Source organism: Pseudochaenichthys georgianus, unplaced genomic scaffold (assembly GCF_902827115.2).
Source record: "Pseudochaenichthys georgianus unplaced genomic scaffold, fPseGeo1.2 scaffold_1503_arrow_ctg1, whole genome shotgun sequence".
Taxonomy (NCBI): domain Eukaryota; kingdom Metazoa; phylum Chordata; class Actinopteri; order Perciformes; family Channichthyidae; genus Pseudochaenichthys; species Pseudochaenichthys georgianus.
Genome location: NW_027262348.1, coordinates 1,622 through 27,500, shown reverse-complemented (window position 1 = coordinate 27,500; position 25,879 = coordinate 1,622). Strand labels below are relative to the sequence as shown.

Here is a 25,879-nt window from a genome sequence, read left to right as displayed (position 1 = left end):
CTCTGACCAATACTCTGACCAATACTCTGATCAATAGACCAATACTCTGACCAATACTCTGACCAATACTATGATCAATACTCTGATCAATAGATCAATACTCTGATCAATACGCTGACCAATAGATCAATACTCTGACCAATAGTGTGACCAATAGTCTGACCAATACTCTGATCAATAGATCAATACTCTGACCAATACTCTGACCAATACTCTGATCAATAGTCTGATCAATACTCTGACCAATACTCTGATGAATACTCTGACCAATACTCTGATCAATAGTCTGCACAATACTCTGACCAATATATCAATACTCTGACCAATACTCTGATCAATAGACCAATACTCTGACCAATACTCTGATCAACACTCTGACCAATACTCTGACCAATACTCTGACCAATACTCTGATCAATACTCTGATCAATAGATCAATACTCTGACCAATACTCTGACCAATACTCTGACCAATACTCTGACCAATATTCTGACCAATACTCTGACCAATAGACCAATACTCTGACCAATACTCTGATCAATACTCCGATCAATAGATCAATACTCTGACCAATACTCTGACCAATACTCTGATCAATAGACCAATACTCTGACCGATACTCTGACCAATACTCTGACCAATACTCTGATCAATACTCTGACCAATACTCTGATCAATAGTCTGACCAATACTCTGACCAATACTCTGATCAATACTCTGATCAATAGATCAATACTCTGACCAATACTCTGACCAATATTCTGATCAATACTCTGACCAATACTCTGATCAATAGACCAATACTCTGATCAATACTCTGACCAATACTCTGACCAATACTCTGATCAATACTCTGACCAATATTCTGATCAATACTCTGACCAATACTCTGACCAATTCTCTGATCAATAGACCAATACTCTGATCAATACTCTGACCAATACTCTGACCAATACTCTGATCAATACTCTGACCAATATTCTGATCAATACTCTGACCAATACTCTGATCAATACTCTTACCAATATTCTGACCAATACTCTGATCAATAGACCAATACTCTGACCAATACTCTGATCAATAGATCAATACTCTGACCAATACTCTGATCAATAGATCAATACTCTGACCAATACTCTGACCGATATTCTGATCAATACTCTGACCAATACTCTGACCAACACTCTGATCAATACTCTGACCAATACTCTGATCAATACTCTGATCAATAGATCAATACTCTGACCAATACTCTGACCAATACTCTGATCAATAGACCAATACTCTGATCAATACTCTGATCAATACTCTGACCAATATACCAATACTCTGATCAATACTCTGACCAATACTCTGACCAATACTCTGATCAATAGATCAATACTCTGACCAATACTCTGATCAATAGATCAATACTCTGACAAATACTCTGATCAATAATCTGATCAATACTCTGATCAATAGATCAATACTCTGACCAATACTCTGATCAATACTCTGACCAATATTCTGATCAATACTCTGACCAATACTCTGACCAATACTCTGATCAATAGACCAATACTCTGACCAATACTCTGACCAATACTATGATCAATACTCTGATCAATACTCTGACCAATAGATCAATACTCTGACCAATAGTGTGACCAATAGTCTGATCAATAGATCAATACTCTGACCAATACTCTGACGAATACTCTGACCAATACTCTGATCAATAGTCTGCACAATACTCTGACCAATATATCAATACTCTGACCAATACTCTGATCAATACTCTGATCAATAGATCAATACTCTGACCAATACTCTGACCAATACTCTGATCAATACTCTGATCAATAGATAAATACTCTGACCAATACTCTGACCAATATTCTGATCAATACTCTGACCAATACTCTGATCAATAGACCAATACTCTGATCAATAGTCTGACCAATACTCTGACCAATACTCTGACCAATACTCTGATCAATACTCTGATCAATACTCTGACCAATACTCTGACCAATATTCTGATCAATACTCTGACCAATACTCTGATCAATAGACCAATACTCTGACCAATACTCTGACCAATACTCTGATCAATACTCTGACCAATATTCTGATCAATACTCTGACCAATACTCTGATCAATACTCTGACCAATATTCTGACCAATACTCTGATCAATAGACCAATACTCTGACCAATATTCTGATCAATACTCTGACCAATACTCTGATCAATACTCTGACCAATATCCTGACCAATACTCTGATCAATAGACCAATACTCTGACCAATACTCTGATCAATACTCTGACCAATACTCTGATCAATAGATCAATACTCTGACCAATATTCTGATCAATAGTCTGACCAATACTCTGACCAATAGATCAATACTCTGACCAATACTCTGACCAATACTCTGATCAATAGATCAATACTCTGATCAATACTCTGACCAATAATCTGACCAATACTCTGACAAATACTCAGATCAATAGTCTGACCAATACTCTGATCAATACTCTGACCAATACTCTGACCAATAGATCAATACTCTGACCAATACTCTGATCACTACTCTGACCAATACTCTGACCAATATATCAATACTCTGACCAATACTCTGACCAATACTCTGATCAATAGATCAATACTCTGACCAATACTCTGACCAATACTCTGACCAATAGATCAATACTCTGGCCAATACTCTGACCAATACTCTGATCAATAGATCAATACTCTGAACAATACTCTGACCAATACTCTGACCAATACTCTGATCAATACTCTGACCAAAACTCTGACCAAAACTCTGACCAATACTCTGATCAATAGATCAATACTCTCCTTTATTATAATGTGTTATAAATCACTAATCAAAAGCTGCATGCAGCGACAGCTGTCTCAGGGAGGGGTGAGGGGACACCTGTCTGCTAAACTCACATGGTCTGAGGTTACGCTGACTTGCCCCATGCTGCATCACACGTTCACATGTTGATCTGCTGCCATAGAGACACGTTCTCATGTTGATCTGCTGCCACGGAGACACGTTCACATGTTGATCTGCTGCCATGGAGACACGTTCACATGTTGATCTGTTGCCACGGAGACACGTTCACATGTTGATCTGCTGCCACTGAGACACGTTCACATGTTGATCTGCTGCCACAGAGACACGTTCAGATGTTGATCTGCTGCCATGGAGACACGTTCCCATGTTGATCTGCTGCCACAGAGACACGTTCACATGTTGATCTGCTGCCATGGAGACACGTTCCCATGTTGATCTGCTGCCACGGAGACACGTTCACATGTTGATCTGTTGCCACTGAGACACGTTCCCATGTTGATCTGCTGCCACGGAGACACGTTCACATGTTGATCTGCTGCCACGGAGACACGTTCACATGTTGATCTGCTGCATGGGAGACACGTTCACATGTTGATCTGCTGCCAAGGAGACACGTTCCCATGTTGATCTGCTGCCACGGAGACACGTTCACATGTTGATCTGCTGCCACGGAGACACGTTCACATGTTGATCTGCTGCCACGGAGACACGTTCACATGTTGATCTGCTGCCACGGAGACACGTTCACATGTTGATCTGCTGCCACGGAGACACGTTCACATGTTGATCTGCTGCCATGGAGACACGTTCCCATGTTGATCTGCTGCTACGGAGACACGTTCACATGTTGATCTGCTGCCACGGAGACACGTTCACATGTTGATCTGCTGCCACGGAGACACGTTCACATGTTGATCTGCTGCCACGGAGACACGTTCACATGTTGATCTGCTGCCACGGAGACACGTTCACATGTTGATCTGCTGCCACTGAGACACGTTCACATGTTGATCTGCTGCCACGGAGACACGTTCACATGTTGATCTGCTGCCACGGAGACACGTTCCCATGTTGATCTGCTGCCACGGAGACACGTTCACATGTTGATCTGCTGCCACGGAGACACGTTCACATGTTGATCTGCTGCCACGGAGACACGTTCACATGTTGATCTGCTGCCACGGAGACACGTTCACATGTTGATCTGCTGCCACGGAGACACGTTCACATGTTGATCTGCTGCCACGGAGACACGTTCACATGTTGATCTGCTGCCACGGAGACACGTTCACATGTTGATCTGCTGCCACGGAGACACGTTCACATGTTGATCTGCTGCCACGGAGACACGTTCACATGTTGATCTGTTGCCACGGAGACACGTTCACATGTTGATCTGCTGCCACAGAGACACGTTCACATGTTGATCTGCTGCCACAGAGACACGTTCACATGTTGATCTGCTGCCACGGAGACACGTTCACATGTTGATCTGCTGCCACGGAGACACGTTCACATGTTGATCTGCTGCCACGGAGACACGTTCACATGTTGATCTGCTGCCACGGAGACACGTTCACATGTTGATCTGCTGCCACGGAGACACGTTCACATGTTGATCTGCTGCCACGGAGACACGTTCACATGTTGATCTGTTGCCACGGAGACACGTTCACATGTTGATCTGCTGCCACAGAGACACGTTCACATGTTGATCTGCTGCCACGGAGACACGTTCACATGTTGATCTGCTGCCATGGAGACACGTTCACATGTTGATCTGCTGCCACAGAGACACGTTCACATGTGATATCTGCTGCCACGGAGACACGTTCCGATGTTGATCTGCTGCTACGGAGACACGTTCACATGTTGATCTGCTGCTACGGAGACACGTTCACATGTTGATCTGCTGCCACGGAGACACGTTCACATGTTGATCTGCTGCCACGGAGACACGTTCACATGTTGATCTGCTGCCACGGAGACACGTTCAGATGTTACATCACACAAACTGAACCTTATCTAAACCTTTCGTATAAAGAACCACATTTCTTTAAAGACTTTCATTTCATCTGCCTTTAAACTGCAGTCAGAGGATTAGACTCATGAGATTTACTCTGGTTTTAAAGAATATGAAGAGCATGAAGTTAGTTAGTCTCTGTGTCTCTGCAGGTTCCTAACCTCCTGTTCTGTCTCTGCAGGTTCCTAACCTCCTGTTCTGTCTCTGCAGGTTCCTAACCTCCTGTTCTGTCTCTGCAGGTTCCTAACCTCCTGTTCTGTCTCTGCAGGTTCCTAACCTCCTGTTCTGTCTCTGCAGGTTCCTAACCTCCTGTTCTGTCTCTGCAGGTTCCTAACCTCCTGTTCTGTCTCTGCAGGTTCCTAACCTCCTGTTCTGTCTCTGCAGGTTCCTAACCTCCTGTTCTGTCTCTGCAGGTTCCTAACCTCCTGTTCTGTCTCTGCAGGTTCCTAACCTCCTGTTCTGTCTCTGCAGGTTCCTAACCTCCTGTTCCTGGCTGTGAGTCCTGAGGAGAAGGAGTCCTGGGTCAACGCTCTGAACGTGGCCATCATTAAAGCCAAGAACCGCATCCTAGACCAGGTACAGCATGTGGTCTGAGCTGTTGTGGATCAGATGAGATGGAGCTTTATTTCTGCATGCGTTTATAGCAGCAACAGGGTCAGCTAAAATAGAAGACAACACAAATAAAGTGATAAGTAACTATTGGAACAAGATATCATAAAACGTTGAGCATTTGAATGAACATGTTAAATATATTTACATAAGTGTGAAGATGTGAGTGCAGGTTTTATAAACCTGCTATACTTCAGAGGGTGCCAGACTCAGTGTGTGTGTGTGTGTGTGTGTGTGTGTGTGTGTGTGTGTGTGTGTGTGTGTGTGTGTGTGTGTGTGTGTGTGTGTGTGTGTGTGTGTGTTCAGGTGACCCTCGAGGAGGAAGGGTCTCTGGTTCATCCCACCAGAGATCGAGCAAAGATCCCTCAGGGCCGCCGGCTGCCGACCAGAGGACACCTGCTGGCCGTGGTACTGAGACCTCTCTTTATATCATAGTGTCTGTCTATAGAGAGCTGCAGGAGAAGGACTCTCTGAAACGTAGTGGAGTACAAATACTTTGTTACTGTACTTAAGTACATGTTTCTGGTATCAGTACTTTACTCCACTACTTATTTCTGAAGACTTTTTACTTTCTACTTCTCACATGTTGAACTCAAATACCTGTACTTTCTACTTCTTACATGTTGAACTCAAATACCTGTACTTTCTACTTCTTACATGTTGAACACAAATACCTGTACTTTCTACTTCTTACATGTTGAACTCAAATACCTGTACTTTCTACTTCTTACATGTTGAACTCAAATACCTGTACTTTCTACTTCTTACATGATGAATCCAAATACCTGTACTTTCTACTTCTTACATGTTGAATCCAAATACCTGTACTTTCTACTTCTTACATGTTGAACTCAAATACATGTACTTTCTACTTCTTACATGTTGAACTCAAATACCTGTACTTTCTACTTCTCACATGTTGAACTCAAATACCTGTACTTTCTACTTCTCACATGTTGAACTCAAATACCTGTACTTTCTACTTCTCTCATGTTGAACTCAAATACCTGTACTTTATACTTCTCTCATGTTGAACTCAAATACCTGTACTTTATACTTCTCTCATTTTCCAAACAGCTGGTTCCTTTAGTCTGAATGTGTGTTGGTACGTGATCATTATTCTTTAGAGTCACTGCGTGCCTATTGGTTTGAACACGATCCGTGTATCCATCACTTCCTGGTCTTCTCTAAAGAAGAGCGACCAATGGAAACATTACATTGCATTTAGCTGACGCTTTTATCCAAAGCGACTTACAATAAGTACATTCGACCAGGAAGACACAACCTTGAAGAAAACAGAATCATAAAGTACATCAGGTTTCATAGAGCCAAGTATTTCAAGTGCTGCTCAGCTGGCTTTAGAGGAGCCAGTCCTTTGTTAGTATATAAGTGCTTTGTTAGTAGTTCTCTCCTCGAGGTGGAGTCGAAGGAGATGAGTCTTCAGTCTGGAAGGTGTGTGAGCTTTCTGCTGTCCTGATGTCAATGGGAGCTCGTTCCACCATCTTGGAGCCAGGACAGCAAACCCACGTGTTCCTGCTGATGGAACTTGGGTCCCCCTCGCAGCGAGGGTGCAGCGAGTCGTCTGGCTGATGCAGAGCGGAGTGCACGTGCTGGGGTGCACGGTTTAACCATGTCCTGGATGTAGGAAGGGCCAGATCCATTCGCAGCATGGTACGCAAGCACCAGGGTCTTGAAGTGGATTCTAGCAGCTACCGGAAGCCAGTGGAGGGAGCGGAGGAGCGGGTGGTGTGGAACATTCAGGAAGGCTGAAGACCAGACGAGCCGCTGCATTCTGGGTGAGAGAGGTCGGATGGCACATGCAGGCAGACCAGCAGGAGGGAGCTGCAGTAGTCTAGTGAGGTGACGAGAGCCTGGACCAGAACCTGCGTGGCTCTCTGGGTCAGCTGGGGACGCGTCCTCCTGATGCTGGAGAGCGTGTATCTGCAGCAGCGATGTTTGCAGTGAAGGACAGGTTGTTATCTAGGGTCTCACCCAGAGTCCTTGCAGTCTGAGTCGGGGAGAACAACAGAGGGGCCGATGTTGATCGTCAGGTCGAGAGAGGGACGATCTTTTCCCGGAAGGAAAAGCAGTTCAGTTTTGTCCAGGTTGAGCTTGAGGTGATGAGCGGACATCCACTGAGAGATGTCAGCTGGACGAGCAGAGATGCGAGCGACGACCTGGGTCTCTGAGCGGGGGAAGGGCAGGACTCATTGGGTGTCGTCAGCGTAGCAGTGGTATGAAAAACCATGCGGGCTAATGACAGATCCGAGCGAGTTTGTTTAAGAGGAGAAGAGGAGGGGACCAAGAACAGAGCCCTGAGGGACCCCTGTAGTTAATTGACCAGGGTCGGACTCGGACCCTCTCCAAGTGACCCTGTAGGTGCGGTCTTTGAGGTTTGAGGTGAGGAGGGAAAGTGCAGAGCCTGAAGGAGGATCTGATGGATTCACCGTGTCGAATGCAGCAGACAGGTCCAGCAGGATGAGGACAGAGGAGAGGGAGGCTGCTTTAGCCGTGTGCAGTTCCTCAGAGACAGCAAGGAGGCCAGTTTCTGTGGAGTGACCTGCCTTGAAACCAGACTGGTGCGGATCCAGAAGGTGGTTCTGATGGAGAGAGCAGGAGAGGTGTCTAAAGACAGGAACGGGAGGAGAGAGACAGGCCTGTAGTTTATAACATCAGACGGGTTGAGAGTGGGTTTCTTCAGGAGAGGGTTTACTCTCGCCTCCTTGAGAGTGTGTGGAAAGTGACCAGAAGTTAGAGAAGTGTTGATGAAGTGGGTGAGAAACGGTAGAATATCAGGAGCGATAGTCTGAAGGAGGTTTGAAGGGATAGGGTCCAGAGGACAGGTGGTAGGGCGGGCAGAGGTAACGAGGGTAGGAACCTCACTTGGAGAGAGAGGGGAGAAGGAGGTCAGTGTGCCGGTGGGGGGGTCCAGGAGGGGGGGAGGGGGGAGGGGCTTTTGGGGGGTCCAAGAGGGTGGAGAAGATGGAAAATAGTTGTTTGGGATTGGAATAGGAAGATTGGATCTTATCTTGAAAGAAAGTGCTTTTTGCCTGAGAGATGGAAGCAGAGAAAGAGGAGAGGAGAGCCTGATAGGTTAGGAGGTCGTCGCGGTGTTTGGATTTCCACCGTTTCCGCTCTGCTGCCCGAAGGACGGTTCTATTAGCACGCAGTGCGTCATTTAGCCAGGGAGCAGGAGGGGACTGATGAGCCTGCCGAGATGTGAGAGGACAGAGAGAGAGTCCAGAGAGGATGTGAGAGGACAGAGAGGATGTGAGAGGAGAGAGAGAGTCCAGAGAGGATGAGAGAGGACAGAGAGGATGTGAGAGGAGAGAGAGAGTCCAGAGAGGATGAGAGAGTAGAGAGAGTCCAGAGAGGATGAGAGAGTAGAGAGAGTCCAGAGAGGATGTGAGAGGACAGAGAGAGTCCAGAGAGGATGTGAGAGGAGAGAGAGAGTCCAGAGAGGATGTGAGAGGACAGAGAGAGTCCAGAGAGGATGTGAGAGGAGAGAGAGAGTCCAGAGAGGATGAGAGAGTAGAGAGAGTCCAGAGAGGAGGAGAGAGGAGAGAGGACAGAGAGAGTCCAGAGAGGATGTGAGAGGACAGAGAGAGTCCAGAGAGGATGTGAGAGGAGAGAGGAGAGTTTCTGCAGCAGAGCGTGGAGGCAGGAGTTGGAAGGCGTCAGAGGAAGGGAGGGCTGAGAGCACCGAGGAGGCGAAGGTAGAGGGGGAGAGGGAACGGAGGTCACGGCGGACAGGTGCAGGATGAGAGGAGATTAGTTTGTTATGTTTGGAGAGGGGTAAAGAGAATGAAATGAAGAAGTGATCGGAGGTGTGGAGCGGGTTCACAGAGAGGTTAGAAGTAGAGCAGGTCCTTGAGAATATGAGATCAAGGACACTGCCAGCTTTATGAGTCGGTGGGGACGGAGACAGTGAGAAAGCAAAGGCGGTGAACAGAGATGTTAGTTCGTCTATCTTCCCCGTCTGGAGGTCGAAGTCTCCGAGAAGTACAGCGGGAGGGCCGGATTCAGGATGTGTGAGAGGAGAGGGTCTAAGTCCTCCAGGAAGTCCCCCAAGGCGCCTGGTGGACGGAGGAGAGGGTCTAAGTCCTCCAGGAAGTCCCCCAAGGCGCCTGGAAACGTTGTCATGTTGCCGCTGGTCACCATGGAAACATTCATTAGCTAACAATGACATTATTGTTCCATTAATATAAAGGGAGGTCAGGTACTCTTTAAAGCAGCTGCTAGCTATGGGTACTTTTTACTGAAGTACACTTCAAAGCCTCTTTACTTTTACTCGAGTAAAGAAGTTTAGTCAGTACTTCTACTTTCACCAGGGTATTTTTAAACACGACTACTTGAGTAAAGGATGTGTGTACTTCTACTTGAGTAAAGGATGTGTGTACTTCTACTTGAGTAAAGTATGTGTGTACTTGTACCTGAGTAAAGGATGTGTGTACTTCTACTTGAGTAAAGGATGTGTGTACTTCTACTTGAGTAAAGGATGTGTGTACTTCTACCTGAGTAAAGGATGTGTGTACTTCTACTTGAGTAAAGGATGTGTGTACTTCTACTTGAGTAAAGGATGTGTGTACCGTCTCTCTCTCAGGCGTCCACCTCCTCCCACGGGATGCTGACCCTGGATCTGGTAGCAGAGGAGGACGGTTTCTCATACGACGCTGACTCTCGGGGGTCCTGGGAGGCCGACCTGCCTCGGGGGGGCTCCTGTGATCAGGTGGCAGCTGAGGGGTTCTCGGGGCTCGGCGTCCGGCAGCGAGCGGGAACAGACGTCTCGAAGCTGAGAGTCTCCAAGGAGCCCAAAGTGAAGACCAGCAGCCTGCCCAGAGGGAGCGAGCTCTCCTGGGGGAAACACCCCCACCCCGAGCCCTCAAAGACCCTCAAGAACCAGCAGGTCTGGAAACAAATATTAAAGATAAAGAACATTTAAACATTTAAAAAATACACATCCTATAATAGTTCTGAAGATTTAGCAGCCAGGTATATATTGCACAGTTATTAACGGCATATATATATATACATATATTGCAGATATTGCACATTTTGCATATAGTTGGTATTTAACAACAAGGCCACACCAGAGGAAATGGCTGATGCCACAACAGAGTCATGAATGTCTGAAGGAGCGCCCCCTGCTGTTTAAATCCAAACCCACCGACCACTTAACCTCAGCCCTTTGTTTCAGGTCCTTCAGGCCCAGAGTCGGACGCCCCAGCCCGGGAAGAGGTTCAGCATGCAGGGCCGAGGGCGCTGCGCCTCCATGGATGAAGTCCTGTCCTCCAGGTACACTAACTCCTGAAGTCCTCCAGGTACACTAACTCCTGAAGTCCTCCAGGTACACTAACTCCTGAAGTCCTCCAGGTACACTAACTCCTGAAGTCCACCAGGAGCAGAGAACAGAGAACAGAGAGCTGATCCAGATTTGCTGGGTCATGACCACATTACTAAAATGTGGGCGGGCTTTACCCCCACGGGCCAATCAGAAGCGTTGCTGTCAGAAACAATGAGACGTGTTCTGGAAGTGATATGGTCTGTGTTTCCATTAGCATGCTAGCACTCAGAGCTAACCTGTGCTGGAGAGAGAGAGTGTGAGGAAGCAGGAAGTCAAGAGGAAGTCACCTCGTGGTGAACCTGAGATAGAGAGAGAGTTTGAGCTGCATCCTGTTTCAGAGAGGATCCTTGATCCAGAATCCTCTCCTCAGTAACCGCTGGAAGAGAGGGGGACGAGGCTCGAATGATCTGTTTGGTATTTTGAGCAAAACACTTCAGAGACATGTTTTTATATATTTGTAAATATGTAACACCTATAATATAGGCCTACTATACATACTATACATACTATATATACTATATATACTATATATACTAAACTATACAGATGGTATAATAGGAGACCTTTGAAGCTAAAAGAAAGGGCGGTGAGGGGCGCGTTTTCCTTCCTCTCTAACTCCCCTCCCTCTGCTTCCCTTCAGACCGGCGATGATTCGCTCTGAGTTTCGCTCGGCTCTCCGGCGCTGCCCGACAGAGGAGGGGTCGACGGGGGGGTCCGGGGGGTCGGGGGTGGGCCAGCTGCAGAGCCTCATCGCTCAGAGGATGCAGCGAGCGCAGGAGCTGCTGGAGGAGATGAGGCTGGAGGTAAGTCGAGACTCAAAGGTCTGATCGCCGGCAGCGACAGCGTGGACATTCTTCTGACCTGAGCTCCTCCAGCGACGACACACATCATAAAATACACATTAAAAAAAGTAGTGCAAGAAGTCTATATACATGTAAACAGAATATGAAATTAAATAACGTACATTAAGACAACATTAAATACGGTTTATTGCGATGATAAGTATTTATATAAATAAGTAGATTGCAAGAGGACACACAGATGAGTGTTATCGAGGCACTTTGCAGAGCTCAGGTGTTCAGCGGTCTGATGGCCTCGATGCAGGGAGAGGAGATGATGACATGTGATGCTGTGATTGACAGGAGCTGCAGAAAGCCAAGGCGGAGCGAGAGCGGGGGGGCAGCTCCCCCTACCTGAAGGGCATCGACTCCCCCCGCCTGCATCACCTGCGAGGACCAGACTCCCCCCACTCCAGGTGAGTTATCATATTTATCATATACAGACGCACAATGAAGCGGGTCACATGACTTCACGTCACCTGTTGTGTGACACTGAGGTGAAACATGATTCCCGGCCTGCTAGAGCTAGGGATGCTAGCCCCCTGCCTCCCAGTTCCCACCTGACACCATACGCCTCGGTGTGTTCTGTCTGGAGTCAGCCCCTGCTTCTGCCCCCTTGCCTGCTCCTGTCCAGGAACCTTTCTTGGGTACTCTTCTGGCCGTTGGAGGTCCATGGAGCCTCCAAAGGGCTCCTGAGGGAAGAAAGACCAGCCTGAGCCCCAGCAGCCATGCTTGTTCCGTTGGTGGTCCCGCCAACACAACGTCTTGTTCCGTTGGTGGTCCCGCCAACTCCACGTCTTGTTTCGTTGGTGGTCCCGCCAACACCACGTCTTGTTCCGTTGGTGGTCCCGCCAACACAACGTCTTGTTCCGTTGGTGGTCCCGCCAACACAACGTCTTGTTCCGTTGGTGGTCCCGCCAACTCCACGTCTTGTTCCGTTGGTGGTCCCGCCAACACCACGTCTTGTTCCGTTGGTGGTCCCGCCAACACAACGTCTTGTTCCGTTGGTGGTCCCGCCAACACAACGTCTTGTTCCGTTGGTGGTCCCGCCAACACAACGTCTTGTTCCGTTGGTGGTCCCGCCAACACCGCGTCTTGTTCCGTTGGTGGTCCCGCCAACACAACGTCTTGTTCCGTTGGTGGTCCCGCCAACACAACGTCTTGTTCCGTTGGTGGTCCCGCTAACACCACGTCTTGTTCCGTTGGTGGTCCCGCCAACACCACGTCTTGTTCCGTTGGTGGTCCCGCCAACTCCACGTCTTGTTCCGTTGGTGGTCCCGTCAACACCGCGTCTTGTTCCGTTGGTGGTCCCGCCAACTCCACATTTTGTTCCGTTGGTGGTCCCGCCAACACAACGTCTTGTTCCGTTGGTGGTCCCGCCAACACAACGTCTTGTTCCGTTGGTGGTCCCGCCAACACAACGTCTTGTTCCGTTGGTGGTCCCGCCAACACCGCGTCTTGTTCCGTTGGTGGTCCCGCCAACACCGCATCTTGTTCCGTTGGTGGTCCCGCCAACTCCACATTTTGGTCCATTGGTGGTCCCGCCAACACCACGTCTTGTTCCGTTGGTGGTCCCGCCAACACCACGTCTTGTTCCGTTGGTGGTCCCGCCAACTCCACATTTTGGTCCGTTGGTGGTCCCGCCAACACCACGTCTTGTTCCGTTGGTGGTCCCGCCAACACCACGTCTTGTTCCGTTGGTGGTCCCGCCAACACCGCGTCTTGTTCCGTTGGTGGTCCCGCCAACACCGCGTCTTGTTCCGTTGGTGGTCCCGCCAACACATCGTCTTGTTCCGTTGGTGGTCCCGCCAACACAACGTCTTGTTCCGTTGGTGGTCCCGCTAACACCACGTCTTGTTCCGTTGGTGGTCCCGCTAACACCACGTCTTGTTCCGTTGGTGGTCCCGCCAACACAACGTCTTGTTCCGTTGGTGGTCCCGCTAACACCACGTCTTGTTCCATTGGTGGTCCCGCCAACACCGCGTCTTGTTCCGTTGGTGGTCCCGCCAACACAACGTCTTGTTCCATTGGTGGTCCCGCCAACACCGCGTCTTGTTCCGTTGGTGGTCCCGCCAACACAACGTCTTGTTCCGTTGGTGGTCCCGCCAACACCGCGTCTTGTTCCGTTGGTGGTCCCGCCAACACAACGTCTTGTTCCATTGGTGGTCCCGCCAACACAACGTCTTGTTCCGTTGGTGGTCCCGCCAACACCGCGTCTTGTTCCGTTGGTGGTCCCGCCAACACAACGTCTTGTTCCGTTGGTGGTCCCGCCAACACCGCGTCTTGTTCCGTTGGTGGTCCCGCCAACACCGCGTCTTGTTCCGTTGGTGGTCCCGCCAACACAACGTCTTGTTCCATTGGTGGTCCCGCCAACACCGCGTCTTGTTCCGTTGGTGGTCCCGCCAACACCGCGTCTTGTTCCGTTGGTGGTCCCGCCAACACCACGTCTTGTTCCGTTGGTGGTCCCGCCAACACCGCGTCTTGTTCCGTTGGTGGTCCCGCCAACTCCACATTTTGGTCCGTTGGTGGTCCCGCCAACACCACGTCTTGTTCCGTTGGTGGTCCCGCCAACACCACGTCTTGTTCCGTTGGTGGTCCCGCCAACACCGCGTCTTGTTCCGTTGGTGGTCCCGCCAACTCCACATTTTGTTCCGTTGGTGGTCCCGCCAACACAACGTCTTGTTCCGTTGGTGGTCCCGCCAACACAACGTCTTGTTCCGTTGGTGGTCCCGCCAACACCACGTCTTGTTCCGTTGGTGGTCCCGCCAACACCACGTCTTGTTCCGTTGGTGGTCCCGCCAACACAACGTCTTGTTCCGTTGGTGGTCCCGCCAACACCGCGTCTTGTTCCGTTGGTGGTCCCGCCAACACAACGTCTTGTTCCATTGGTGGTCCCGCCAACACCGCGTCTTGTTCCGTTGGTGGTCCCGCCAACACCGCGTCTTGTTCCGTTGGTGGTCCCGCCAACACCGCGTCTTGTTCCGTTGGTGGTCCCCCCAACACCGCATCTTGTTCCGTTGGTGGTCCCGCCAACTCCACATTTTGGTCCGTTGGTGGTCCCGCCAACACCACGTCTTGTTCCGTTGGTGGTCCCGCCAACACCGCGTCTTGTTCCGTTGGTGGTCCCGCCAACACCGCATCTTGTTCCGTTGGTGGTCCCGCCAACTCCACATTTTGGTCCGTTGGTGGTCCCGCCAACACCACGTCTTGTTCCGTTGGTGGTCCCGCCAACACCACGTCTTGTTCCGTTGGTGGTCCCGCCAACTCCACATTTTGGTCCGTTGGTGGTCCCGCCAACACCACGTCTTGTTCCGTTGGTGGTCCCGCCAACACCACGTCTTGTTCCGTTGGTGGTCCCGCCAACACCGCGTCTTGTTCCGTTGGTGGTCCCGCCAACACCGCGTCTTGTTCCGTTGGTGGTCCCGCCAACACAACGTCTTGTTCCGTTGGTGGTCCCGCCAACACAACGTCTTGTTCCGTTGGTGGTCCCGCTAACACCACGTCTTGTTCCGTTGGTGGTCCCGCTAACACCACGTCTTGTTCCGTTGGTGGTCCCGCCAACACAACGTCTTGTTCCGTTGGTGGTCCCGCTAACACCACGTCTTGTTCCGTTGGTGGTCCCGCCAACACCGCGTCTTGTTCCGTTGGTGGTCCCGCCAACACAACGTCTTGTTCCATTGGTGGTCCCGCCAACACCGCGTCTTGTTCCGTTGGTGGTCCCGCCAACACAACGTCTTGTTCCATTGGTGGTCCCGCCAACACAACGTCTTGTTCCGTTGGTGGTCCCGCCAACACCGCGTCTTGTTCCGTTGGTGGTCCCGCCAACACAACGTCTTGTTCCGTTGGTGGTCCCGCCAACACCGCGTCTTGTTCCGTTGGTGGTCCCGCCAACACCGCGTCTTGTTCCGTTGGTGGTCCCGCCAACACAACGTCTTGTTCCGTTGGTGGTCCCGCCAACACCGCGTCTTGTTCCGTTGGTGGTCCCGCCAACACCGCGTCTTGTTCCGTTGGTGGTCCCGCCAACACCACGTCTTGTTCCGTTGGTGGTCCCGCCAACACCGCATCTTGTTCCGTTGGTGGTCCCGCCAACTCCACATTTTGGTCCGTTGGTGGTCCCGCCAACACCACGTCTTGTTCCGTTGGTGGTCCCGCCAACACCACGTCTTGTTCCGTTGGTGGTCCCGCCAACACCGCGTCTTGTTCCGTTGGTGGTCCCGCCAACTCCACATTTTGTTCCGTTGGTGGTCCCGCCAACACAACGTCTTGTTCCGTTGGTGGTCCCGCCAACACAACGTCTTGTTCCGTTGGTGGTCCCGCCAACACAACGTCTTGTTCCGTTGGTGGTCCCGCCAACACAACGTCTTGTTCCGTTGGTGGTCCCGCCAACACAACGTCTTGTTCCGTTGGTGGTCCCGCCAACACCGCGTCTTGTTCCGTTGGTGGTCCCGCCAACACAACGTCTTGTTCCATTGGTGGTCCCGCCAACACCGCGTCTTGTTCCGTTGGTGGTCCCGCCAACACCGCGTCTTGTTCCGTTGGTGGTCCCGCCAACACCACGTCTTGTTCCGTTGGTGGTCCCGCCAACACCGCATCTTGTTCCGTTGGTGGTCCCGCCAACTCCACATTTTGGTCCGTTGGTGGTCCCGCCAACACCACGTCTTGTTCCGTTGGTGGTCCCGCCAACACCACGTCTTGTTCCGTTGGTGGTCCCGCCAACACCGCATCTTGTTCCGTTGGTGGTCCCGCCAACTCCACATTTTGGTCCGTTGGTGGTCCCGCCAACACCACGTCTTGTTCCGTTGGTGGTCCCGCCAACACCACGTCTTGTTCCGTTGGTGGTCCCGCCAACACCACGTCTTGTTCCGTTGGTGGTCCCGCCAACACAACGTCTTGTTCCGTTGGTGGTCCCGCCAACACAACGTCTTGTTCCATTGGTGGTCCCGCCAACACAACGTCTTCTTCCGTTGGTGGTCCCGCAAACACAACGTCTTGTTCCGTTGGTGGTCCCGCCAACACAACGTCTTGTTCCGTTGGTGCTCCCGCCACCTCCCGGTGCTCCTGCTCCGACGGTCCAGCTGACTCCGGAGCTGTCCCGCCATCGCCCTCGCCCCTGTCTCCTGCTCCAGAGTTTTCCCGTCGCGATCTCTCCCCCTTCTAGGCCTCTTCGTTTCCCCCCGGCCGTCCGCCCGGTAATTGAGGTTACCGGCGTCGGGGGAGAGGAGAAGGTCATTGCTGATTTCGAGGAGTACTGTGGTTTGAGGGGGATCCGGATTGAAACGTTTCTTAGAGGTTATTGGCAGAGGGTGATGCTTGAGATGTGACGCTACAGCGCGTTCCATAACTTTGGACAGACAGGGTAGGTTCGAGATTGGTCTGAAGTTATTAGGGTTTTCAGGGTTGAGTCCGGGTTTTTTCAGAATAGGGGTGATAGCAGCTATTTGAGGGATGGTGGGACGGTGCAAGAAGACATGGAGGAGTTGATTGTTGCAGTGAGGAGTGGAGAGAGAGCAACCTCCGTTTCCAAATCCACCAGTGGGGTATTTAGTGACGTACTTTATGTGGCAGGTCTTGTGTTAACCTGAGATCTGGTTCCTCCTCCCTGATGTTATGATGTAGACGTTAAACCCGTTTCTTTTTCTCTCCTCAGTAAATCGTCTGGTTCTCCTCGCAGCAGGAGTAGCGACTCCCCTCGTCTCCGGGGGAGAGATTCTCCCCGTCTGAGGGGGAGGGAGTCTCCTCGGTCCAAAGCCAAGAAGAACCGATCCAAAGGAACGGACTCGCCTCGCTCCAGAGGATCCAGTGACTCCCCCAAACCCAGCGACTCCCCCAAAACCAGCGACTCCCCCAAACCCAGCGACTCCCCCAAACCCGGCGACTCCCCCAAACCCGGCGACTCCCCCAAACCCGGCGATTTCCCCAAACCCGGCGACTCCCCCAAACGCCTCACCGTCTCCGAGGCAGCACAACTCAAACTGTCTTCGAGCTCCAACAAGGAGGACGACCATCCTGATTCTGATTTCCCTCCCGACTCCCCCCGGGTTGAAGGGTCAGATTCACCCCAGGGGGGCACCTCCCCTCAGCGGGGGAGCCAGGAGGAGTCTCCCCTCCTCTCCTCCCCCCCAGAGGAGGACGTGGAGGTTGGGAGGAGGCGCGACGAGGCGGAGCGTCTGCTTGAGGAAGCCGTGTCGTCGTGGCAGGAGGCGCAGCAGATCCTGCAGGAGGTGAAGGAGCTGCAGAGCCAGACGCTGAGGCGCCAGCGCAGGAAAACCTACGAGAAGATGGAGAGGAAGAAGGAGGAAGGGGAGGAGACGCCGGCATCACCCACCTCCCCTGAGGACGAAGGGTCTGAGACACCATGAGACCCCGCCTCAGATACTCCTTCTCTGGATCTCAGTGTAGCAGCGTCTCAATAGAAACTCTAAATTGTACTCCTCAGGGTTTTCCCCCGAGCCCCCGATACCCCAATACCCCGAGCCCCCGAGCCCCAGATACCCCGATACCCCGAGCCCCCCATACCCCGAGCCCCCGATACCCGAGCTTCCCATACCCCGAGCCCCCCATACCCCGAGCCCCCGAGCCCCAGATACCCCGAGCCCCTGATACCCCGAGCCTCCGATACCCCGATACCCCGATACCCCGAGCCCCCGATACCCCGAGCCCCCGATACCCCGATACCCGAGCCCCCGATACCCCGAGCCCCCGATACCCCGAGCTGATGCTCCGATCCGATGACACTTTAATGGTCAGATCAAGTCTGAAATGTAACTTGCATCACAGCAGCTCCATGTGTAACACCAACATAGACGAACATGCTCAAAGCCCTCGATCAGCTGTGAGAGACGCCGATAAGCGCCAATGTTGTTTCTACGGGTTGTACCGACCTCCGATAAAATAAAGCTCTCTGATTGGCTGTTAAGCAAAGACAAACCATCATGAAAACAACAAGTCCGCGCCATCAGGATCACACCGTCTGTTTTCATTTCACATCTGATCGTTGGACTTTGGATATCTCCACGACGACATGAAGACGTGAAGTGAGTACAGAGTGTGTGTCCTCACCATCCTGCGTCTAACAGCTGATTGGACGATGGCCTCTTCCTCCGGGGGTCTCCTCTCTGCACTAACCCCGTCTGTGACCTCAGACACAAAGTCTTCCTCGCAGACATTCAGGTCAAGAAATCAAAAAAGACATTGTGTGGTTTTTAGACTACGATGTCACCGTTTGTACGAAGGAGGTTTTTTAAAAGACAAAAGCACTGAAGAGCACAATCTTTCCTACAGCACTGATTATAATCCTTATGATGTCTTCCTTTAGTTCCGACGTGTCTGCGTTTCGCCAGCTGCACAAATCAGGGAGGTTAATATTTAATATTCACAGCGCGACGAGAGAAGAAGCAATAATCTCTAAACACTGTAAACCTGAAACTGTGATTATTGACACGGGAACGTTTACAAGACGATAATATGACCGTTATTTGTGGGATTAAAGCCGTTGTTACCGGCTGAGGATCAGCGTTAGTAAACCAAGGATCCTCTTCATCGAGCCTCGACTCAGAAGCACTGAGATCTGAACCGATGACTTACATTTGGGACGAAGTTTACAAAAGACGGATTTATATACGAAGTATTTCATGTCTCCTAAGGGTCGAGGGGAAGTGTCCTTGCTGCTCGGGCACGGAGACAGAGTCGATATGAGAACACGTTCACGTTGCCAGGACGACTCTGACGTGTTACGGACGAAAGGGACCAATCAGAAACATGTGACTAACAAACAAGTGTTAGAAACGTGTATGACGTTATTTATGCGTGGCCAGCACACTTGATGACGTTAACGTCGTACAGATTAAAATAAGGAACGTCACGTGTCTCGAACACTTCACGACATTTTGCCAATATTGCTAAATCTGGAAAAAGGTGTTTATGTTTTGATCCAGACGAAAGCGAGGAAGACAGAATGCAGGTTATCGATGAAACCGTACGACGTGTTCCTAAATTAACTGTAAAATGCACTTTCTGAAAGTAGCTGCCGATGGTTTCCTTTAAACGTCAGAAATCTGATGTTTTCTTTTTATAAATCACTTCTCGTGTTTGTTGGTGAAAATGTAATTTAATTCTGCACATTTATTTCAGCTTCTGGTCGAAACGTCTGAACTTCTCTCCAGTTGAGTGACGTGTGCACTTCAGACGATGCACTGTGAGTCATAACGTGTGCACTGCTAGAATATGTTTAATGTTTTCTGATTATTTACCTTCAGATTTATATGTTGATGTTTTTGAATGACTGTATACAACAATGCATTGTGGGTAAATGGATTAAACCACCTCGTCTACACGCTGAATAAAACAAGCGAATTAAAAACGTTCTGTCATTTTTCTGTGATCAAACATTTCTAATAATGCTTTTTCTTGTTTGAATAAAAATACGTTTCTGACCCGAACCAGAGTCCTGCACGGGTCTGACTTCAAGACCCGCTCCCGCGCCGTGGAATACCGAACCCGCCCGCTACCCGCACGTATTGCCAATTAGTTCCTTGACCCGATCCCGCAGATATGAGCAGTGAAAACGTGCAGAACACGTGGGGCAGGCTTGGAATTTCGTCATTTTAGGGGCAAGGCCATTTGGCCTTCCCGTTCACATTTTTTTAAGGGCACAAAGGCCACATGACAGGGCACAAAGGCCACATGACAGGGCACAAAGGCCACATGACAGGGCACAAAGGCCACATGACAGGGCACAAAGGCCACATGACAGGGCACAAAGGCCACATGACAGGGCACAAAGGCCACATGACAGGGCACAAAGGCCACATGACAGGGCACAAAGGCTGTGTTGTTAAATTACGCTGGTCAATCAACATGACTGAAAAGTGTAGCACTAAGTCAACACCAGTCGTTTTACAAACGGCTGAATAGCAATAGTGTTTCTTAAACGTATACGTGAAGTTCAGCCATAAACCACAAGTCAGTCAGGGGCAGACAGGAAGGGTAACATGGTATTGTCACTGGCCCCACCATTGTAGCCTCTGGCCCGGAGCATTCGCCCACCAAAAAAAAATCGACTAATAATGAAGAAAATTAACACATTTGTTGCAATAATTTATGCACTAACTACATTACTACAACATTTGAATCATCAGTTCTTCCTCATTTCCCTCAATTGTTCATATTTGGTTTATTAAAATAATGATATTGTGGTCATTGTTCAAAAATGTCTGCTATTATTATGAGTATTATTATTTGTATAATGCACGTTCTGCCTTCCTGTCATCAGGAGTTAGACATGTGATGGCTATGTAATTGATTTGATTAGAACCTTCATTATCCCAAACTGCTGGGACATTTCGCCAATACCTTTATATTGTCTACTCTTCACTTCCTGTCAGCATTGATGTACAGAGCCGACAGAATACCTTGTTTATACTGGCATCATATTGAGAGGTGCAGTGACGCGTCCTGAAACCAGGAAGTAGCTGCTGGTTCCCTCCACAGGGTTTTGGAAATAGCTGGAAATAAGGTCTGTGGAAAACAAACCTGTTTGATAAATGCACGTTTTGTTCAGCTGGATAATCTCCACATGTCTACCCTACTTTTATAATGTTCGAATCATAAATCTAATCGATAGATTATAAAAGGGTTTTAGGACGCGGCACTGCAGCCAGCTCCCTGTCTCTCCTTAACTCCTCCGGTGACTTTCTTTTATTAGAACATTGTTTTTTGCCCGGCGCTTGGCCGGTTACCGCTGTATTAAAAACATGTTGGGGAATGGTTAGGTGGCGCGATAGTCTGTAGTGAAGCAGGAGCGCCCTCCCGCTCACGGGAGCCTGCTCGCGATGTGCTCCGCAGCAAACAGCTGTTTGGAGCACACGCGAGCAGCAAACAGCTGTTTGCTTTCCCCCCAACAACCGACTCACGAAACGCTATGTTGTAGCGTTGATAAACGAAACAATTTAACTAAATTGCTAGTCAAAATACCAATAGCCTACCACAGGACATTTTTTTTTACTTTTGACAGGGGCACAAAGGCCACTTTGGCCGTGAATTGCATTTTTTTTAACAGGGCATCACGGCCAAAGTGCGGGGCAACGACGGCCATGGCCGTCGTGGCCGTCGTGAAATTCTCACCCTGGCGTGGGGTGTTGGTTCTCTGCTCGTCTGGAACCAGAAGCTTCCGGACTTCTTGAGGAAGAGTTTTAGTCCAGCCGAGATGTGAAATATCTGAATGAATTGTGATTTTGATGATAGAAACATGAACTTTGGCCCACTGTTAGCGCCTGCCCTGAGGAAGGTGTCCATTGGTTGTTATCTTACCGGTAGCTTAGGATCCAGACTCCGGGGGCTCATCCTATGTTCAAGGACGGGGAATGCAGTGGGACTATTTACAACATGCTGGAATGTAGCTCACCCTAACCCTAACCCTACACATATACCCTTAACATATTTATCATGGTGACATGTTACATAATATATATATGTAGTTTAATTTAGTCCGGCAGGGGCTCGGTCAGTAGGGGCGTGGACTGTGAGCTGGAGGGTCGCCGGTTCAAGTCCCCGACCAGACCTCAATATGGAGTGTGGACTGCTACTTGGAGAGGTCTAGCACTAGGAGCAGCTATTGCACAGCGGGCAATGAGAGTGAGGGGGAAGGGGGGTGTCCGGTGCCTTGCTCAAGGAAGGCCACAGGTGACTGGGGGAGGGAGAGGAAGGCCACAGGAGACTGGGGGAGGGAGAGGAAGGCCACAGGAGACTGGGGGAGGGAGAGGAAGGCCACAGGTGACTGGGGGAGGGAGAGGAAGGCCACAGGAGACTGGGGGAGGGAGAGGAAGGCCACAGGAGACTGGGGGAGGGAGAGGAAGGCCACAGGTGACTGGGGGAGGGAGAGGAAGGCCACAGGTGACTGGGGGAGGGAGAGGAAGGCCACAGGTGACTGGGGGAGGGAGAGGAAGGCCACAGGTGACTGGGGGAGGGAGAGGAAGGCCACAGGAGACTGGGGGAGGGAGAGGAAGGCCACAGGTGACTGGGGGAGGGAGAGGAAGGCCACAGGTGACTGGGGGAGGGAGAGGAAGGCCACAGGAGACTGGGGGAGGGAGAGGAAGGCCACAGGAGACTGGGGGAGGGAGAGGAAGGCTTGTCGTGAACTCCTCGCTGTGGATGCAAGAAGGATGCAGTGGACAATGCAAATGCGTCAAGGTAGCAGTGCAGTGCCCTTTGCCACCTTGGTGGACTAACTCTGCATTTAGTTGAAAGCCAGTAATATAAATATGTGTGTCCTCCGTAGAGCTCTCAGCTCCGCAGCAGACTGATGCGCTGAGAGGCTATGAGTATTATTATTTTAATATATTTATTCTGCAACACCCGAAAGAAAGCGTCCACACACCACACAGACACATACACACACCACACAGACTCACACACACACATTCACACACCACACAGACACACACACAGACACACACGCTAGAGGTGGAGTTGTGTAATGGAGCGATGCTGTTTGTCCTGCCCTACATCTGCTCTGTTACAGCTCACTGACCTCAGAGTGTGTGTGTGTGTGTGTGTGTGTGTGTGTGTGTGTGTGTGTGTGTGTGTGTGTGTGTGTGTGTGTGTGTGTGTGGTGTGTGTGTGTGTGTGTGTGTGTGTGTGTGTGTGTGTGTGTGTGTGTGTGTGTGTGTGTGTGATTGCTTATGCATCCGTGAGCATTTCCTAATGACTAATCTGCTGCTGTGTTTGCGTGTCTCTACCTTAAAGGAGCAGTCTGACAATTACTCATGAACCTCCAGTTCTTTGTTTCCAGGAGCGTTAGCCTAGCTTAGCAGAAAGACTGGAAGCAAAGGGGAAATGTTAGCCTAGCTTAGCAGAAACACAGGAAGCAAAGGGGAAATGTTAGCCTAGCTTAGCAGAAAGACAGGAAGCAAAGGGGAAATGTTAGCCTAGCTTAGCAGAAAGACTGGAAGCAAAGGGGAAATGTTAGCCTAGCTTAGCAGAAACACAGGAAGCAAAGGGGAAATGTTAGCCTAGCTTAGCAGAAAGACAGGAAGCAAAGGGGAAATGTTAGCCTAGCTTAGCAGAAAGTCTGGAAGCAAAGGGGAAATGTTAGCCTAGCTTAGCAGAAAGACAGGAAGCAAAGGGGAAATGTTAGCCTAGCTTAGCAGAAAGACAGGAAGCAAAGGGGAAATGTTAGCCTAGCTTAGCAGAAAGACTGGAAGCAAAGGGGAAATGTTAGCCTAGCTTAGCAGAAAGACAGGAAGCAAAGGGGAAATGTTAGCCTAGCTTAGCAGAAAGACTAAAAGCAAAGGGGAAATGTTAGCCTAGCTTAGCAGAAAGACAGGAAGCAAAGGGGAAATGTTAGCCTAGCTTAGCAGAAAGACAGGAAGCAAAGGGGAAATGTTAGCCTAGCTTAGCAGAAACACAGGAAGCAAAGGGGAAATGTTAGCCTAGCTTAGCAGAAACACAGGACGTAAAGTGGAAATGTTAGCCTAGCTTAGCAGAAACACAGGAAGCAAAGGGGAAATGTTAGCCTAGCTTAGCAGAAACACAGGACGTAAAGTGGAAATGTTAGCCTAGCTTAGCAGAAACACAGGACGTAAAGTGGAAATGTTAGCCTAGCTTAGCAGAAACACAGGTAGCAAAGGGGAAATGTTAGCCTAGCTTAGCAGAAACACAGGACGCAAAGGGGAAATGTTAGCCTAGCTTAGCAGAAACACAGGAAGCAAAGGGGAAATGTTAGCCTAGCTTAGCAGAAACACAGGACGTAAAGTGGAAATGTTAGCCTAGCTTAGCAGAAACACAGGAAGCAAAGGGGAAATGTTAGCCTAGCTTAGCAGAAACACAGGAAGCAAAGGGGAAATGTTAGCCTAGCTTAGCAGAAACACAGGAAGCAAAGGGGAAATGTTAGCCTAGCTTAGCAGAAAGACAGGAAGCAAATGAGAAATGTTAGCCTAGCTTAGCAGAAAGACAGGAAGCAAAGGGGAAATGTTAGCCTAGCTTAGCAGAAAGACAGGAAGCAAAGGGGAAATGTTAGCCTAGCTTAGCAGAAAGACTGGAAGCAAAGGGGAAATGTTAGCCTAGCTTAGCAGAAAGACAGGAAGCAAAGGGGAAATGTTAGCCTAGCTTAGCAGAAAGACTAAAAGCAAAGGGGAAATGTTAGCCTAGCTTAGCAGAAAGACTGGAAGCAAAGGGGAAATGTTAGCCTAGCTTAGCAGAAAGACTGGAAGCAAAGGGGAAATGTTAGCCTAGCTTAGTAGAAAGACAGGAAGCAAAGGGAAATGTTAGCCTAGCTTAGCAGAAAGACTAGAAGCAAAGGGGAAATGTTAGCCTAGCTTAGCAGAAAGACTGGAAGCAAAGGGGAAATGTTAGCCTAGCTTAGCAGAAACACAGGAAGCAAAGGGGAAATGTTAGCCTAGCTTAGCAGAAACACAGGAAGCAAAGGGGAAATGTTAGCCTAGCTTAGCAGAAAGACTGGAAGCAAAGGGGAAATGTTAGCCTAGCTTAGCAGAAAGATCTGGAAGCAAAGGGGAAATGTTAGCCTAGCTTAGCAGAAAGACAGGAAGCAAAGGGGAAATGTTAGCCTAGCTTAGCAGAAAGACAGGAAGCAAAGGGGAAATGTTAGCCTAGCTTAGCAGAAAGTCTGGAAGCAAAGGGGAAATGTTAGCCTAGCTTAGCAGAAAGACAGGAAGCAAAGGGGAAATGTTAGCCTAGCTTAGCAGAAAGACTGGAAGCAAAGGGGAAATGTTAGCCTAGCTTAGCAGAAAGACAGGAAGCAAAGGGGAAATGTTAGCCTAGCTTAGCAGAAAGACTAAAAGCAAAGGGGAAATGTTAGCCTAGCTTAGCAGAAAGACTGGAAGCAAAGGGGAAATGTTAGCCTAGCTTAGCAGAAAGACTGGAAGCAAAGGGGAAATGTTAGCCTAGCTTAGTAGAAAGACAGGAAGCAAAGGGGAAATGTTAGCCTAGCTTAGCAGAAAGACTAAAAGCAAAGGGGAAATGTTAGCCTAGCTTAGCAGAAAGACTGGAAGCAAAGGGGAAATGTTAGCCTAGCTTAGCAGAAACACAGGAAGCAAAGGGGAAATGTTAGCCTAGCTTAGCAGAAACACAGGAAGCAAAGGGGAAATGTTAGCCTAGCTTAGCAGAAAGACTGGAAGCAAAGGGGAAATGTTAGCCTAGCTTAGCAGAAAGTACTGGAAGCAAAGGGGAAATGTTAGCCTAGCTTAGCAGAA

General features: G+C 49.7%; 2 protein-coding genes across 2 annotated transcripts in view; one reads left to right on the top strand and one right to left on the bottom strand.

Annotated features, from left to right (window-relative positions):
- Nucleotides 1-18,184, top strand: part of plekho1a (pleckstrin homology domain containing, family O member 1a) — a 22,788-nt gene extending 4,604 nt beyond the window's left edge. Inside the window, exons 3-9 of the mRNA XM_034077325.2 lie at nt 5,352-5,456; nt 5,796-5,897; nt 10,093-10,395; nt 10,687-10,784; nt 11,474-11,636; nt 11,976-12,088; nt 17,320-18,184. Of these exons, the coding sequence (XP_033933216.1) occupies nt 5,352-5,456; nt 5,796-5,897; nt 10,093-10,395; nt 10,687-10,784; nt 11,474-11,636; nt 11,976-12,088; nt 17,320-18,031 (1,596 nt within the window). The 3' untranslated portion in view covers nt 18,032-18,184. The remainder of the gene's footprint in view (nt 1-5,351; nt 5,457-5,795; nt 5,898-10,092; nt 10,396-10,686; nt 10,785-11,473; nt 11,637-11,975; nt 12,089-17,319) is intronic.
- A 4,097-nt stretch (nt 18,185-22,281) lies between these two features.
- Nucleotides 22,282-22,814, bottom strand: LOC139433238 (uncharacterized; the record flags this gene model as incomplete). Its single annotated transcript, XM_071202162.1, has 1 exon — nt 22,282-22,814. A coding segment is annotated over one exon (533 nt), but the record flags the coding sequence as incomplete, so codon positions are not given.
- Between the last annotated feature and the right edge of the window lie 3,065 nt (nt 22,815-25,879).